Below are 18,024 nucleotides of genomic sequence, written 5' to 3'. Positions count from 1 at the left end.
TATGAAAACATATTTTTGGAAATTATGAATAATAATAAAAAAAACAGACACAGTACTATTATACTAGTGCAAGTGGAGTTATCTGATCAAAGATCATATGATGAAAATTATCCCACCCGTACAAGCCACCAAAAGTGAAATGCCAGGTGCATCCAATAGCTTTTGTCTGGGAAAAGTGTAGGCATTAGTTCTGCTTTCAGCCCATTAACAATTTAAGTGCTTAGTCTGTACATCTTCAAGCAAATGTCATAAGACTGGGAGACTGCGTAAAAACTAGATAAATTATGCATCAGTTTTTGATGTGTTTTTTTTTTTTTTTTACATTTTTCCATATTTCATTGCACTGAGTACTAGGCCTAATACTAGACTCCCTGTATTTTTCAGCAGCCACATGAACATAAACAACACTAGACTGATTTAGACCCCACTAAGTTGTATTGAAGTATTTAGTTATAATGCTCTGATTAGGGCAAAGGTCATTGAGTGGGAAGGGGGAGGACGAGATCTGTGTCCATCCGGTATTGTGACTGGTGGATTCTGTATTATGTATTTTATACAGAGATGTTGGCTTTCATTGTATTAATGTCTGATTTATATGAATGCTGAAAGGTTTTCTATACTGAACAGCAAGTGTGAAAATTGCAAGTTTTCTGAATTTTTTTTGTTTGTCTTTTTGTAGGACTTTCATACAACGAAGAACAAATACACAAGTTTGATAAGTAAGTCCTAAGACCTTAGATTGCAATCACTGACATTGAGCAGCCTTGGATTTTTGTCATTGCAGCCTGAAGCTTGCTCTTCACTGAGATTTGTACTTTACTTTCTGTATTGAACACTGTAAAATTAGAACAATATCATTTACCAAGAGAACTCACAGGATGTCGTGCCACCATAGAGAATTGCTTTATCTTGATGTCAAAAAAATGGGAGAACTAGCAATATACATTTAATTAGCGCTGGCCCAGACATTAATGTGTTTGGAAGATGCAGAGGTACCCCAGCAAAAATACGTTTTTATACCTGACCAACACAGAAAAATACTTTTGTGGTATTATCTTAAGCTAGTAGAAAGCTGCTATGGCTGGCAGCAACTTATCCAAACAAAAAACAGGTCGATGCAGCATTCTGTTTAGGAAACCTTTTGGGATTTTGCTTGGTGCAAAAAGCCATTTTCACTCAAAACATTTCAAGAGGGTGTTTAAAGGGAACTTGTCACATCGGATATCACTTATCTGGAGATAGAGGGTTATTAACAGGATAATAGCATTAGAAAGGTGCCTGGCCAACTGGAAATTTCAGAAAGAAGCCATCGGCTTTCATTCATACAGGCCAGCGCAGCTGTGGTGTATCAGCACAGAGTCAGCTGTCAATGTAGCAGGGCAGTGACTGTAGCCGCTGCTCTCAGTGCTGTGTGTGGGGACTGTAGCCGCTGCTCTCGGTGCTGTGTGTGGGGACTGTAGCCGCTGCTCTCGGTGCTGTGAGCAGTGACTGTAGCCGCTGCTCTCGGTGATTAGCCGCTGCTCTCAGTGCTGTGTGTGGGGACTGTAGCCGCTGCTCTCGGTGCTGCTCGCGGTGACTGTAGCCGCTGCTCAAGGTGCTGCTCGAGGTGACTAGCCGCTACTCTCAGTGCTGTGATGAAAAAACACCTACAGAAATAACATGGATCCCACACACACCGTGTGTAGTTGTAGAAAGCTGTCGAGGTCTACCCATGTATATATAAGGACAGTACCGTATACTCCGGATATTCATAAGTAACAAGAAAAAATGGAGTTCTATACGAAATATTGAATAAAAACCAATATTTTATTATAACAACATAGTAAAAAGACAATATTACAAAAAATGTAAAGAAAAAAGGGGAGACCCTAGTACAAAAACATCCACGTCACAGACACATAAATTTGTATATCACCATGGTGTAAGTGTCTAAAAGAATATTTGTATTAGCACACAATGGTAGAACATAATTCTAGTTCTCATATGGACCAGTGTCCTCCATGCAAAATACGCAGGAACACCATTTGTAATGCATATTAAACAAACAGTTTCTTACCCATGGTAAAGTAAAGTAACCAGTGCCTGGGACTCTGGAGACCCCCTGACGCGCGTTTCGCATAGCTTTCTCGGTTTTTTAATTGCTCTAAAGAGGGGGTGTCTGTCATCCTCTGTGCTGCGGTGGATCAGGCAAGGTAAATACGGACCTATATCATTGAAATTGCTAATACTTTTTTCCATTGTCCAGCTCTAACAGACATCATTGTCTTCTTCTCCTAATCACAAAATTGCATGTTTATGGGGCTTTTATTTCTGTCTCAAATACTAATTTAAATTTTAGGAAGAACCCCAGCATTCTTCTTATAGAGAACATGTCAAAAAAGCCCTTAAAGCAGATCAGTCACCAGATTTTACAATACAATCTGCATATAATAATAAAATTATTTTAAACCTGGTGAGTGGTGTACTTTGAAAACCCAAGTCAGAACGGCTGTAACATCTTATTTGAAAGTTTTCCCAACTACTATTAAAGTGAGCATTTTCGCTTTAGCTGTACTTAAAAATAAAAAATATATATAAAAAAAAACAAAACTAATTTTAGTGTCCAGATTATGCATCCATTCTGACATGTATTTTTAAGAACTACACCAGCGACATCAGGTCTAAGATCTGTTTAATAATGTGCAGTTTGTATTGTGAAATCTGATGAGAGATCCACCATAAAGCCTGCTAGTTATGCTGTATTTTAAAAACAATTCTGATTTTTCTGCTCTTTATACTATAATTTTTTGGGGATACATCTATAAAATTTAGACCATTCATTTTTCATGTATTCATGTTGTTCAGGTAGATGTTGTGGCTCCTCATAAGTTTGTTGTGCACGTGAATATGTGACACCTCCAAAGATATCTTATTAATGAAAACGTTCATAATCTGCACACACTCTAAGGCCATTTTCACACATCCAACATTCTCTTTCCTAAGTAGGGACTGGCTGCAGGTCTCCTAACCCAAACTTAAGAGCATTGGCATTTACAAGGCTGATGAGTTCAGGCAAGGAGACCTCTTGGACCATGAGTTTTGGATGTGTGAAGCCAACCTTAGTTTTCAAAAAGTAAAAAAAAAATGCCTATCATAAAAAAGTAAGTAGGCGACATTGAGAAGAAGACTGCTTCAAAGGGGTAGTTTCAAATAGTGTGTGTATATATATATATATATATATATATATATATATAATGTAAAACTGCCTGAGATGGAGAGTACAGGGAACTCGGGAAACATTTGGGGACCTCTACTAGTTTTGAATGGCGTCTGTCAGCAAAAAATTACGTTCAAAGTAAGTACAAGAGTCCGATGCATCATGGTGTGGCCAAACGTTTACCGTATTTTTCGGACTATAAGACGCACTTTTTCCCCAAAAAATTTTGGGGAAAAATGGGGGTGCGTCTTATAGATGGAATATACTTACAAATACCGTGGCGGCAGTCCCGGTCCGATGCTGCAGCCTCCCTTCCCAGGCTGGTGCGGCTCTCTGTTGCGGCGGCGGCCTGTTGGGCAGCGGTGGCGGTGCTCTGTGGGTTGGGGGTGGTGGTGCTCTGTGGGACGGGGGCAGCGGTGGCATGTTGGGCGGCCGGGCTCCACCGGCATTTCGTGAATGCCCGGAGGTTCGTTCAGATCCATTCCTGCGATGCGGTGGCCTCCGGGATAATGACCCCCCACAGACCACCGCCGCCCCTGTCCCATAGAGCACTGCCATCCCACAGAGCACCGCAGCCCCACAGAGCACCGCCGCCCCACAGAGCATCTGTCGCAAAATGCCGGCGGAGCCCTGCCACACCACAGAGCAGCACCACCGCACCATCCTGGGATGGGATTTCCCGGAGGCCACCGCACCAGCCTGGACCACTGAACAACCCCTGTGATCACTCCTCCACCTGTGCTGAAACCACTCCCCGGTAGGCTGAATTCGAACTGTAAGATGTACCCCCATTTGACAAATTTTTTTCCCCTATTTTCCTTCTGAAAATTTGGGGTGCGTCTTATGGTCCGGTGTGTCTTATAGTCGGAAAAATACGATAAGTGCACCTTCCCACCTGCTTGTTTTCCCTTTATCTCCACCCACTGTGATCTATGATCACAGCTGTGGATTTACAGAGCCAGAGAAGGGCAGAACTACAGTGGGTGTATTTGATACTGTCCATTTTGCAACTTTTCCCACCTACATAGAATGGAGTAGTCTGTAATTTTTATCGTAGGAACACTTCAACTGTGAGAGACGGAATCTAAAAAAAAATCCAGAAAATCATTGTATTATTTTTACATAATTTGCATTTTATTGCTTAAAATCAATGTTTCATTCAATAGAAAAACAGAACTTAATATTTGGTACAGTAACCTCTGTTTGCAATAACAGAGGTCAGAAGTTTCTTGTAGTTCTTGCCCAATTTGCACAACACACTGCAGCAGGGATTTTGGTCCACTCCTTTGTACTTATGTTCTCTAGATCTTCCAGGTTGCGGGGCTGTCACTGGGCAACATTGAGTTTCAGCTCCCTCTTTCTGTTGGCTTCAGGTCTGGAGACTGGCTAGGCCACTCCAGGATCTTAAAATGCTTCTTATGGAGCCATCCTTAGTTGACATGGCTGTGTTTAGGATCATTGCCATGCTGGAAGACCCAGCCACGATCCATCTTCAATTTTCTTACAGGTCATAATCTCGCGATCCATCCTCCCTTTAATGCATTCATCCTGTCCCCTTTGCAGAAAAGCACCCCTACAGTATGATGTTTCCCCAACTATGCTTCATGGTTGGGATGGTGTTCTTGGGACTGTACTCATCCTTCTTCTTCCTCCAAATGCGGCGAGTGGAGTTGATACCAAAAAGTTTTTTGGCATCTGACCAAATTACCTTCTTCCATGCCTCTTGTGGATCATGCTGAAGGTCATTGGTGGACATGTGCTGGTGTCATCCCAGCCTTGTGCAGGTTCATATTTTTGTCCCTGGTGTCATTAGATCTTTGGTCTTGGCCATGGTGGAGAGGTAGACGTCTGACTGAGTGTGTGAGCAGGTTTATTTATACAGGTAACGAGTTCAAGCAGGTGCAATTAATACAGATAATGAGTGCAGAGTACAAGGGATTCTTAAAGGAAAAACTCACAGGTCTGTGAGAGCCAGAATTCTTGCTGGTTGGTAGGTGACCAAATACTTATGTCATGTAATAAAATGCAATTTTAATTATTTAAAAATCATACAACGTGATTTTCTGTTTTTTATTTTTAGATTCTGTCTTTCACAGTTGAAGTGCACCTATGATAAAATTTACAGACCTCTCCATTCTATGTGGGTGGGAAAACCTGCAAAATCTGCAGTGTATCAAATGCTTCTTTTCCCCACTGTATATGGGGAAAAAAGTAGGAGGCAAGGGCACCAAACAGTATGGCTAAAGCCAAGGGTCTTGGGCATGCTCGAAGAATATGGTCGAGTCACTGGCCGCATGTCTCACAGCTGTGCGATAGCCACAACACGTGCAGGGATTGCCTGTTTATTATCCAAGCACCTTCGCTGATCACTAATAATTACCAATCTATCAGTATTTTAAGTGGGGGCTTTTCCTCAATTGAACATTCTGTGTTTTTTTATTTTAATACTGAAAATCAGTCTTGATTAATAAGAATGTCAGTGGCAGTCTCTTTACATGCAGTTTAATTTCTGTGCAGGCAGAAGCTGTGCATTCAAGCAACAAAGGCCCACACGCTGTTCACAGATGAATGTGTTAGCAAGTATGAGAGTTTCCGCAGTAAAGTGCAGGAGTGGATGAGGTAGGCGCAGGTTGTCTCTTTACTGAGTTCTTACAGGAGCAAGTCTTGTTAGTTTATCATCCTTTATTTTTCCCTGTAGAAAGATGATGCTCTTAAGGAAACAGCTCTTCACACTAAAAAGTCAGTGCTTTGATATTGCTGAAGAAGTGTCAAAGTGCCAGCATTACATTAATGAGGTATGACTGCGCGCAATGAGGATTTTGTCATAAATATTTAGATTAATACTTTATCATTATACACTTGAATATTGACGTTGATATGTCTTTTTTGACCTCTTAATAATCTAATTGCAGTATCAAGAAAACATGCCTCAAAAAATGTTTCCCAATCCAGGGGGAATAAAGCCAACAGTAAATCCAACTTATACCAGCCCCAACACCTTAGTGGAAATGACCCTTGGGTGAGTGATTTTTGGCTTTTCATTTGCATCAATTAGTTACATAAGGATGAGAAAACTTTATCAGTAACTTGGCTTGGTTGTCTAAACATTTTAAAATATTCTAAAAACGTAGTTAACAGGTGTTTTATTCTATATTGTTATTTTAGAGATTTCCATTGTTCTGTCTTATTGTTCCATTGTTTTGTCTCATGATACTTTACTGTGAATATATGTTTGTTTACTTTTATAGTTGGGCAGATCTGTTCACCGGACTCTGGTCCATTGGCCAGGTCACTAGTCTCTGGCCAGTGGATGGGAGGCTTGTAAATCTCTTCCAGGAACCCTGGCGTGGCTTTTGAAACTAGTGCTGTCATCTGTGCATCCTGTTGCAATGATGTTGCGCCAGCCCAGCCAATCAAAAGGGATCCCGAATGGTATGAGATTGCAAACCTCCTATACAGCAGCCAGAGACTACGGACCTGGCCAATGGACCACAGTACCACAAATCAATCTGCCCAAATCCATTAACTAACTGGCACTAGTATCACTTTTATCAGGATTTCCACTTATTGTTTAATGTGCTGCTACCATAAAAAAATAAGTGGAAATCCTGTTGGTAATGAGCCAGGACACCCCAAGCACATTAGATGGTCAACTGATCCTGCTGAAACTCAGCTGTCATCTTATGGGCATTGACACCTTACATCCTCATCTGCTAAGATGGAGAAATAAGATAGAGTAAGTTAAAATGTATTACTTAATCAGTGAGTAGAAGTCTCCATTAAGGGTATGTGCACACGTCCGGATTTCTTGCAGAAATTTCCTGAAGAAAAACGGAAATTTTGTGCAAGAAATCCGCATAATTTTTTTGCGTTTTTTTCCCGTTTTTTTAGCATTCTGCAAGCGTAATTAGCTTGCAGAATGCTAAAGTTTTCCAAGCGATCTGCAGCATCGCTTGGAAAACTGACTGACAAGTTGGTCACACTTGTCAAACATACTGTTTGACAAGTGTGACCAACTTGTTACTATAGATGCTGCTTATGCAGCATCTATAGTAAAAGATAGAATGTTTAAAAAATAATAAAAAAAATAAAAAATGGTTATACTCACCCAGACGATCTCCTCAGCGGCGTCCGTTCCTATAGATGCCGGTGTGGTTCAGGACCTGTGATGACGTCGCGGCTTGTGATTGGTCGGGTGAGTCACATGAGCGGTCACGCGACCAATCACAAGACAGTGACGTCATCACAGGTCCTGAACCAAACCATCTATAGGAACCGAAGAGAGAGCATGCACCGGAGAGGCGGGAACACTTCGGGGGCCATCAAAGGGTGAGTATAGGACTATTTTTTATTTTAATTCTTTTTTTTTTACCAATTACATGGTGCCCAGTCTGTGGAGGAGAGTCTGCTCTCCTCCACCCTGGGTACCAACCGCACATAATCTGCTTACTTCCCGCATGGTGTGCACAGCCCTGTGCGGGAAGTAAGCAGATCAATGCACTCCTAGGTGTGCGGAATCCCCGCAATTCCGCATTTTTAATGAACATGTCGCTTTTTTTCCGCGATGCGATTTTTTCGCAGAAAAAATCGCAACATTTGCACAAAAAATGCGGAATACCCTGTAAATAATAGGAGGCATATGTAAGCGTATTTTTCGCGTTTTTATCACGTTTTTATAGCGAAAAAACGCGAAAAAAAAACGCGAAAAATCCTGAACGTGTGCACATGGCCTGAATATTACATGAGAATTGGTTTCCTTATCTGCATGATATAACTTTACACAATATAATATTTTATGAAGACGTTGCAGTTCTAACTTTTATTACTTTCCAATAACCAGTAATTAAGGTACGGGTATATGTGGTTTATACCAAAGAGAAAAAGGAGTAATTCAATAACCTAATATAAGCAAATATTATACTATATAAGGTTCAAGTAGACAGCAGAAACTATACAAGAAAAAACTACCTGAGCACTAAGTTAAGCAAAAAAAGAACTACAAAAAGTATTTATTAAAGACTCTAATAAATTATTTGTTATTTTGATACATATTTTTTGCATTTATATTTTTTTGCTTATCTTAGAGCTCAAGTCGTTTTTTTTTTTTTATGTATAGGGCTATATGCGTTCCCTGAGGAGAAATGTTTGAGGCATAAGGGCATAGTATAGGCATTTAGTTTTTTTGCCATTGAAACTTAACTTTGACATCACTAAATGTCTAGTCTGAAGCGCACAATTTTTTTTTTACTTTTTACCATCTTGAAATCATCAAACCTATAACAAAAAAATACATATTTTTTTCATTATCAGAATGCGGAAATTAAAAGAAGAGATGGAAGGTGTTGTCAAAGAGTTGGCAGAAAATAACCACATCCTGGAAAGGTAAACGGGACAAGTCTTTTTCTGGCAAAAAGAAGCATTTTGTCCATTTACTTACTGTATTTTTCAGACCATAAGATGCACTTTTTTCCCAAAAATTTTTTTGGGGAAATGAGGGTGCATCTTGTGGTAGGAATATACTTACAAAATACTATGGCGGTGATCACGGTCCGACGCTGCAGGGTGATGCAGCCTCCCTTCCCAGGCTGGTGCAGCTGTGTTGCTTCTCTGTGGGGTGATGGTGGTGATGCTCTGTTCAGTGACGGGGCTCTGCCGGCATTTCTTGAAAGCCCGGAGGCTCCTGCAGATACAGTGCTGCGATGCGGTGGCCTCCAGAAAAATGGCCGCTGGTGGCGGCGCATTCTCAGATTCAGATCTCGGCAATGAGATCTCGTCCCCCAAGATGTCGGGATGAGATCTCGTTGCCGAGATCTGAATCTGAGCATGCACTGCCCCCAGCTGCCATTTTCCCAGAGGCCACTGCATTGCAGCACTGGATCTGCGGGGGGCCTCTGGACTTTCACGAAATGCCGGCGGAGCCCCGCCGCTACCACCCCACTGAGGAGCACCGCCACCGCACCAGCCTGGGATGGGATTTCCTGGAGGCCACCGCACCAGCCTGGATCACCGAACAACCCCTGTGACCACTCCTCCACCTGTGCCGATCCCCCCCCGGTAACCTGAATTCGGACTGTAAGACAGACCCCCATTTGACACACTATATTTTTTTCCTTATTTTCCATCTGAAAATTTGGGGTGTGTCTTATGGTCCGAAAAATGCGGTAAGTAATTCTAGATGTACAGTTGTGCTCAAAACATAGTAACATAGTTATTAAGGTTGAAGGAAGACTTTAAGTCCATCTAGTTCAACCCATAGCCTAACCTAACATGCCCTAACATGTTGATCCAGAGGAAGGCAAAAAAAAACGTGGCAAAGAGTAAGCTCCACATTGGGGAAAAAAATTCCTTCCCGACTCCACATACGGCAATCAGACTAGTTCCCTGGATCAACACCCTATCAAGGAATCTAGTGTATATACCCTGTAACATTATACTTTTCAAGAAAGGCATCCAGTCCCCTCTTAAATTTAAGTAATGAATCACTCATAACAACATCAAAATCTGAAAATTTGGGGTGCGTCTTATGGTCCGAAAAATGCTGTAAGTAATTCTAGATGTACAGTTGTGCTCAAAAGTTTACATACCCGGCAGAATTTTTGCTTTCTTGGCCTTTTTTCAGAGAATATGAATGATAACAGCAAAACTTTTTCTCCACTGGTTAGCGGTTGGGTGAAGCCATTTATTCTCAAACTACTGTGGTTTCTCTTTTTAAATCGTAATCACAGCCCAAAACAATCGTTGTTTCTAGCCCTACTGTAATCAAAATAAAACATGTACAATGTATAAAACATTTACAGAAACCACTTTAAAATGCTTTTTTAGTTATTCTCTATAGTTGGATACAAATATTTAAAGTGAAAAATACAGGGTTTTTTCTTTACATTTTCCATATTATCAGCAAAATAAAAAATGTAAAAATTAGGTCACATATATAATGAAAAAGAGGGAATAATTATTTCATTATGTAAGCAAGAACATGTTTTAAAACTGTTTAAAACCAAATGTACAATGGGTAAAATGGCCCAGTCTTGAGCTGGTTACTGACATGTTGAATAATGCTTGTTTTCTTGATTAAATATTGGTATGTGTTGTTTTCTCTGTAAGGCTAGCCATTTTGATCATATGTCCTGTTTGTTGTACTACGTTATATATTTCTGAGGTTGGTTTGCTTTATTCTTTCTCCTAGATTTGGGGCTTTGACCATGGATGGGGGCTTTCGGAATGTGGATTGCATATAGACGGCCTTCATTTAACCTGAAGTGGCATTTCATTCAACCTTATCTTTTGCCTGCTTCTTCCTTATCTGTACTTTCAGTGCCAGAGATGTATGTATATATGTATTATAATGTTAATATATGGTGATGGCTGAATTCACTCTAATTTTGATTGATTCAATTGCCGTTGTCCAGTTTCTTAAACTCTTAAAGTACTGTAATTTTGAGTTGAATAGTGTACAGATAATATCTTAATGCATATATAGTTAATGCTTATTTGAATTAAAAATATACAGGGTGGGCCATGTATATGGATACACCTAAACAAAATAGGAATGGTTAGTGATATCAACTTTCTGTTAGTGGCACATTAGTATATGGGAGGGGAAAACTTTTTAAGATGGGTGGTGACCATGGCGGCCATTTTGATGTCAGCCATTTTGGACCCAACTTTATTTTTTCCAATGGGAAGAGGGTCATGTGACACATCAAACTTAATGATAATTTCACAAGAAAAACAGTGGTGTGCTTGGTTTTAATGTAACTTTATTAATCCATGAGTTATTTACAAGTTACTCTTTGTTTACAGCCATTGACATGTCGCAGAGGTTAACACGTGAGGGGCGGATAGAAATTGTGTTTTTGTCTGGTGAATGCAGTGCCCGGGTCATTGCAGCAGATTTCAATGCAAGACACCCTACGCAAGAACACTGTCACCATTCCCATGTTATTTAGGTGTATCCATATAAATGGCCCACCCAAAAAAGTTTGCCTCATCACTGAACATAATGTTCTGTGTAAATTGAGGGTCCTGTTCCAATTTTTGTTTTGCCCATTCTGCAAATTCAGCGCACCGATCTGGGTCATCCTTGTTGAGATGCTGCAGCAGCTGGATTTTGTAACGGTGCAATTTGTGAGTAGCTGATATCCCCGAAGGGATGTTAGACTGATGCCAGATCGGCGCGCGGAATTTGCAGAATGGGCAAAACAAAAATTGGAACAGGACAGTTTTCTTGCGTAGGGTGTCTTGCATTGAACTCTGCTGCATTGACCCGGGTACTGCGTTCATCAGACATCAGCACAATTTCTATCCGCTCCTCACGCCTGCGACATGTCAATGGCTGTAAACAAAGAGTAACTTGTAAATAACTCATGAAAGAATAAAGTTACGTTAAAACCAAGCACACCATTGTTTTTCTTGTGAAATTCTCAATTAGTTTGATGTCACATGACTCTCTTCCCATTGGAAAAAATAAAGTTGGATCCAAAATGGCCGCCTTCAAAATGTCCGCCTTGGTCACCACCCATCTTGAAAAGTTATCCCCCTCCCTTATACTAATGTGCCACAAACAGGAAGTTGATATCACCAACCAGTCCCTTTTTATTTAGGTGTATCCATATACATGGCCCACCCTGTAGTATAATTATTTTACTTTAGTCTGCTTTATATTCTCCAGTAAAGTGTTATATTTTATATGATCTGTGTGGACCCAAAAGTTGTTTGCAGAAAACTATTAACCTTCATTGGATATATTAAAAAAAAGTCTTGTTGAATAAAAGCGAGCTTTTGTTTTCGTATATAATATTTTGTGTCTATTCACTCTACTACTCTAACAGCCATTGGTTCTGTAAAGATTTTATTGGCCATATAACTAAAGGCTCCATTCCATCAAATCCCCCTCTCCTTGGCGTTTATTCTTTTCACAATCTCTTATATTATGTGACATGTCTGTGTCCCTTCAATGCGCTCACCATATAAATAAATGTGCCCTTAGTTATATGCGAACATTAAAGGGGTTTCACAAGAACAAACGTTCATTTTAATCAGTATATCTTGGAATAATAATAAGTTCCACAATTGGATGGGTGTAAATTGCGGTAAATGTCCCTGTGCTGAGATAATCTTATAAATGTGTCTTTCTGTGTACTGTGTAATGGCTGTGTCTGATCATACCACAGCAACTGGGCATGGGGACGAGAAATAAGTGTACAGACATTACAGCATGGGCATCACAAATGATTTTTTGTTTGAAGTAAAGCATTGTTTAAAAACAGGCAGGGAGATGTTTCACTTTACAAGATTAATAATCAGCTGCAATCCCATACTGTCCTGTCTGTATCCTCTCTTTTGCTTCCTCTCCTGCCCAGGAGCTGTGCTATGATCAGACCATGTCCCTGTACGGTCACAAACGGCCATTACACAGTACACAGCAAGGGCACATTTATAAGATTCTCAGCATAGCAATATTTTATTTAAACACCCCGGACTGTGGAAATTATTAGTATTCCAAAATCTATTAATTAAATAGAAGTTTTGTTCAAGGGAAAACTCCTTTAAATATATGAAATCTGAAATCAGTTACTGTTGTGCAGATTATACTAACAAAAGTGAGGCACTTAATTCACAGTTTGATCAAATTGTGTGAGCTCATGTGCCAGCGACGAGGCAACCTCTTTAGATGGGAACCTACTGTCATAGCCAAAAGTTTTGAGACTGACACAAATTTTATTTTTCACAGTTTGCTGCTGCAGTGTTAGAAATATTTAACTAAAATATGTATGGTTCCTGAAGAACAATAAGTATTTAAGTTTTTATACATCACATGTATACAAAGACACAATATTTACAGTGTTGTCCCTAATTTTTCAAGATGTCTGCAGTTTGTCCTATAATGCTGGATATCAGCTTCTGGGCCAATGCCTGACCGTTGGAAACCTATTTTCGTCTAATCAGTGCTTGGAGATGATCAGAATTTCTTTGATTTGTTTGTCTACCCAATGTTTGAGGACTGACCACTGGTTTTTAATGTGATTGAGATCTGGGAAGTTCATGGCAATGGACCCAAAATGTAAATGTTTTTATTCACCAAGCCACTTATCACTTTTTGCATTATGATACAGAGTTCCATCATGCTGGAAAAAGCGTTGTTCATCACCATGATGATGGGAAAGGCACTGTTCATCACCAAATTGCTCCTGGATCATTAAGAGAAGTTTATTCAGTCGCCATGACAGCACGACGAGAGAGGGGATCCGCCCTTCAGGGACAGGAAACCTACAGACATAAAAGGGCGGTACCTCTCTCCCGCATCAGTTGGTTTCCTGTCCCTGACAGCGGAACCTCTTCAGACAGGCCTTATGAAGAAGGTCGAAGATATGAAGATCCCACTCCTGACAGGCCGATGCAGGTAGCGGGGGTCCCCTACCTCGGCCTGATCAGGGGGCCGGAAGCACCACACGGCAGGGGGACTGCTTGTGTAGGTGACAGCAGGAGGAAGCAGCCTTAGGCGTATAGGCTGGCTTCTATGGTGGCCGCAGCTGTACCTGCTGTGTGGGGGGCTTGGTGCTGCGTCTGCTGGGTCCTCTGGGTCTGCCCGTTTCTTGCGGTGGGGGTCCGTATCGATCCGGGGGGTCTGTTCCCATCCTGGGCCGCTTGTCTGCTTGCGGGCGGCTGCGGCGTCCGGAAGGGGCGTGTCCGGATGACGCGGCGAGCGGCGCGGCCTGATGACGCGGCCGGGCATGCGCAGTAGCGCCTTTTCCGGCCGATGACGGCGTCTGGGGCGGGCCTGGCCTCGGGGGGGGGGGGGGGGGGGGGGGTCCGACTGTCTTACTGCGGGCAGCGGCGGCGCGGCACGGAGCAGCGGACCCCATCGGTATTCATATCGAATCAGCACCTGGAGTTCCCTGCTGACCCCCATCCGGGGGCGGTACCCTTTGGATCTTATTAAAGCTGCACACAGAGGCTGCTGAGTGTTCCTGATTCGGTCCATGATGGAGTCGCCGGAAGGAACTCAGAGCAGCCAGCAGCAGCAGCCACCGCTTCAGCAGTCAGAAAAGCCTCGAAGGAGCTCCCAGCGTCAGTCTAGTGGCAGTAGCCGCGCTGGTGGAGCTAAAGGGGCTCAAAAGCCAAGACCAGAGTCCTCAAGCCGTAAGGAATTACCGGCTACGAAGGACCCCCCATCTACGGTACCACTCATTTATGGCTGGGTAAGTGATCTCAGTGAAAGTTCACTTATTGATGGATTGTTCCCCTTATATTCCCTCTCTCCTTACTAGGGGAGGAAGTGTTTAACTAAGGCCAAACATAAGCAGTGTGCCGAATGTGCAGAGCCGCTTCCGGATGGGTATCTAAAAAGATTGTGCAGACCCTGTATTCAACAATTACTAGAGGAAGAGGCTCCTGATCTGACCTCTACTATAAAAGAGATGGTTAGACAAGAAGTTAGAAGTTCTGTGAGATCCAGATCTCGGGTAACGGAAGTTAAAACGTCATCCCCTGTATCAGAAGTGTTTTCGGACTCGGGTGAGCTGAGCTCAGGGTCCATTCCGTCTTCTTCCTCCTCTGAGGAATTGGAGTCTGGTCGGGCCTGTTTGTCCCTTGATAAAGTTAACCATCTGGTTAAAGCGGTCAACAGTACTATGGGGATAGAGGACACCCAGTCGGAATGCTCCATTCAGGACGTTATGTTCAGGGGTATAGAGCGAAAATCCCGAAGGGCCTTTCCAGTGGTCGATAAAATTAAGACACTAATTTCGAGGGAATGGAAGAAGCCCAAGAGGAAGGGGTCACTTCCGCCTGCATTTAAAAGAAGATATCCCTTCGAGGAGGAGGCTTCATCCTCATGGGATAAAGTCCCGAAGCTAGACGCGGCAGTCGCCAAGGCGTGCAAAAAAACATCTCTTCCTTTTGACGACCTGGGGAACTTAAAGGACCCATTAGACAGGAAAGCTGATATCTTCCTTAAAGGAGCGTGGGAGACTTCGGCTGGATCCTTGAGACCAGCTATAGCAGCCACCTGTACAGCTCGGTCCTTGATGGTGGTTAGGTCACCTTGAAGATCAGCTCAGGGATAAAGTCCCCAGATCTGAATTATTAGCCTCTATGCCTATAATCCAGGATGCTGCAGCTTTCCACTCAGACGCGTCGGCAGACTCGGTCAGATTGGCCGCCAGGTCCTCAGCGTTATCTAACGCAGCCCGGAGATCACTATGGATAAAATGCTGGCCAGGGGACTTACAAGCCAGAACAAAGTTGTGTAGCATTCCCTGCGAATGAGCTCATTTATTCGGACCCGTCCTAGATGAACTGTTAGAAAAAGCGGGAGATAATAAAAAAACGCTGCCCTTTTACAGACGGGACTACAATAGAAGATGGTCTAACCGCAGAAAGCCAAATAGAGATTCTAACAGGGATTCTAACAGATACGACAGCAACAGAAGAAGGGGTAAAGGATTTATGTTTAATCCTTCACGAGACTAAGAAACCACAATGACTGGCGGACCAGGTGGGGGGTAGGCTTTTGGCCTTCTACCCGGCCTGGGTACAGATCACGAGCAGTCCGTGGATTCTAGGCATTATGGAAAAGGGCTTAAGGTTCGATTTCCACCATATTCCTCGGGAACAGGACATATTAATAATTCCATACCTGGATGATTTACTAATTGTAGGTCATTCAGAATCACATTGCAAGGACCAGCTAGAGAAGGTGATGGGAGCATTGCACAGGCTAGGCTGGATTATCAACCTTAAAAAATCACGTCTACAGCCCCTAAGGTCACAAGAGTTTCTGGGTTTATTATACACTCTAGTCGGCAGGAATGTCGCCTGCCGGATGCAAAAGTAGCTAAGATTCAACAGCTAGTCACCAGGGCAATCGGTAATCCCTTAGTGTCTTTAAGGAGTGCAATGTCCCTCTTGGGTTCCCTCACATCTTGTATCCCGGCGGATCCCTGGGCTCAGTTCCACACCAGGACACTACAGTGGGACGTCTTACACAATTCCCATCGTCTAGAAGCTCACCTCGTCAGTAAATTTTCACTTTTTGCGGAAACTACGCATTCACTTGTTTGGTGGACACACGCATCGAATCTACGTAAGGGGGTCCCTTGGACAAATCATATATCTAGAGTATTAACTACGGATGCTAGCCCTATAGGTTGGGGGGCTCACTTAGGGGAGGATTGGGTTCAGGGGCTATGGTCTCAGTCTGAGCAGAACTCATCCTCCAATCTGAAAGAGCTATTGGCTGTAGAATACGCCTTGAATAGGTTCCTTATACCCCTACAGGGTCAACACGTCAGGCTGTTATCAGACAACCGGGTAACCGTGGCCTACATTAATCGTCAAGGAGGTACACGATCCAGTTCATTAATGAAGGTCGCAAATCATATTTTTCAGGTGGCCGAAGAACATCTTCTCTCCCTAACGGCTCTTTATATAAAAGGAAGTCTCAATACCAAAGCTGACTATCTAAGCCGCAACAAGCTCAAACAGGGAGAGTGGTCGCTAAATCCAGTCGTCTTCAAGCAGATCATACAAATATGGGGTTGTCCAGAAATAGACCTTTTTGCCAGCCGTGGGAACAAAATATTACACCAATTCTGCTCTCTAAATAAGAGACAACCCATATGCAGTGGACGCTCTTCTGATATCATGGCACTTCAGTCTCGCATATGCCTTTCCCCCTCTAAACCTAATCCCAATAGTTCTGAGGAAGATTCGGGAGGACGGGGCCCGGGTAATCTTGATAGCTCCATTTTGGCCCAAGAGATCTTGGTTCCCTTGGCTGAGGAAGATGTCTGTCTGCCAACCATGGATTCTTCCAGAATTGCCAGATCTGCTCTCCCAAGGCCCAATCCTCCATCCACGAGTAGCCAACTTACATCTAGCGGCGTGGAATTTGAGAGGTCTTTACTAAGGGGGAAGGGATTCTCGCAGGATTTAATAAATACACTCCTTAAAAGTAGGAAAGCCTCTACAACAAACATCTGTTAGGGTGTGGAGAAAATTTCTATCATGTTCAGGGGCTCAAATTGACCAGAGACCATGTATAAACCAGATTCTTTAATTCTTACAAAAGGGTCTAGAGATGCGTTTGGCCACTAGTACTCTCAGAGTTCAGGTGTTGGCTCTGGGGGCGCTATACAATTTTAACTTAGCCAGCAATCACTGGATATCTAGGTTTTTCAAGGCAGTCACTAGGTCCAGACCAATTATTAAACAAAAGTTAGTTCCATGGGACCTGAATCTGGTACTCGCAGCCTTAACGCAAGCCCCATTCGAGCCTATTGATACTATCCCTGTAAAAATCCTTTCAATTAAAACAGCCTTCTTGGTTGCACTCACATCTGCAAGAAGGGTTAGTGATCTGCAGGCACTTTCCAGACTTCCACCATACATGCAGGTTAGGGAAGATAGAGTAATCATGAAACCCGATCCCCTTTATCTTCCAAAAGTTGCTTCAAAATTCCATAGAGTACAAGAGGTAGTCTTACCTTCATTTTGCTCTAATCCTGCCAATGATAAGGAACGTAAATTTCATTCCTTAGGGTACTGTCACACAGTGCAATTTTGATCGCTACGACGGTACGATTCGTGACGGTCTAGCGATATCGTTACGATATCGCAGTGTCTGACACGCAGCAGCGATCAGGGACCCTGCTGAGAATCGTAGGTCGTAGCAGATCGTTTGGAACTTTCTTTCGTCGCTTGATCTCCCGCTGACATCGCTGGATCGTTGTGTGTGACAGCGATCCAGCGATGTGTTCGCTTGTAACCAGGGTAAACATCGGGTAACTAAGCCCAGGGCCGCGCTTAGTAACCCGATGTTTACC

The 18,024-nt window shown here is 42.7% G+C and overlaps 1 protein-coding gene across 2 annotated transcripts in view; it reads left to right on the top strand.

The window, feature by feature from the left end:
• The window catches only part of TBK1 (TANK binding kinase 1), a 77,419-nt gene extending 66,836 nt beyond the window's left edge, over positions 1 to 10,583 (top strand). For both annotated transcript variants that reach the window (XM_077265214.1, XM_077265215.1), the window contains exons 16-21: positions 680 to 719; positions 5,714 to 5,815; positions 5,895 to 5,991; positions 6,109 to 6,215; positions 8,507 to 8,578; positions 10,383 to 10,583. In XM_077265214.1, coding sequence (XP_077121329.1) covers positions 680 to 719; positions 5,714 to 5,815; positions 5,895 to 5,991; positions 6,109 to 6,215; positions 8,507 to 8,578; positions 10,383 to 10,434 — 470 coding nt within the window. In that variant the 3' untranslated portion in view covers positions 10,435 to 10,583. The remainder of the gene's footprint in view (positions 1 to 679; positions 720 to 5,713; positions 5,816 to 5,894; positions 5,992 to 6,108; positions 6,216 to 8,506; positions 8,579 to 10,382) is intronic.
• Positions 10,584 to 18,024: the final 7,441 nt, after the last annotated feature.

This window comes from Ranitomeya variabilis, chromosome 5 (genome assembly GCF_051348905.1).
Source record: "Ranitomeya variabilis isolate aRanVar5 chromosome 5, aRanVar5.hap1, whole genome shotgun sequence".
NCBI classification, from domain to species: domain Eukaryota; kingdom Metazoa; phylum Chordata; class Amphibia; order Anura; family Dendrobatidae; genus Ranitomeya; species Ranitomeya variabilis.
The sequence above is the reverse complement of the archived record's forward strand: the minus strand, read 5'-3'. Positions and strand labels throughout refer to the sequence as shown.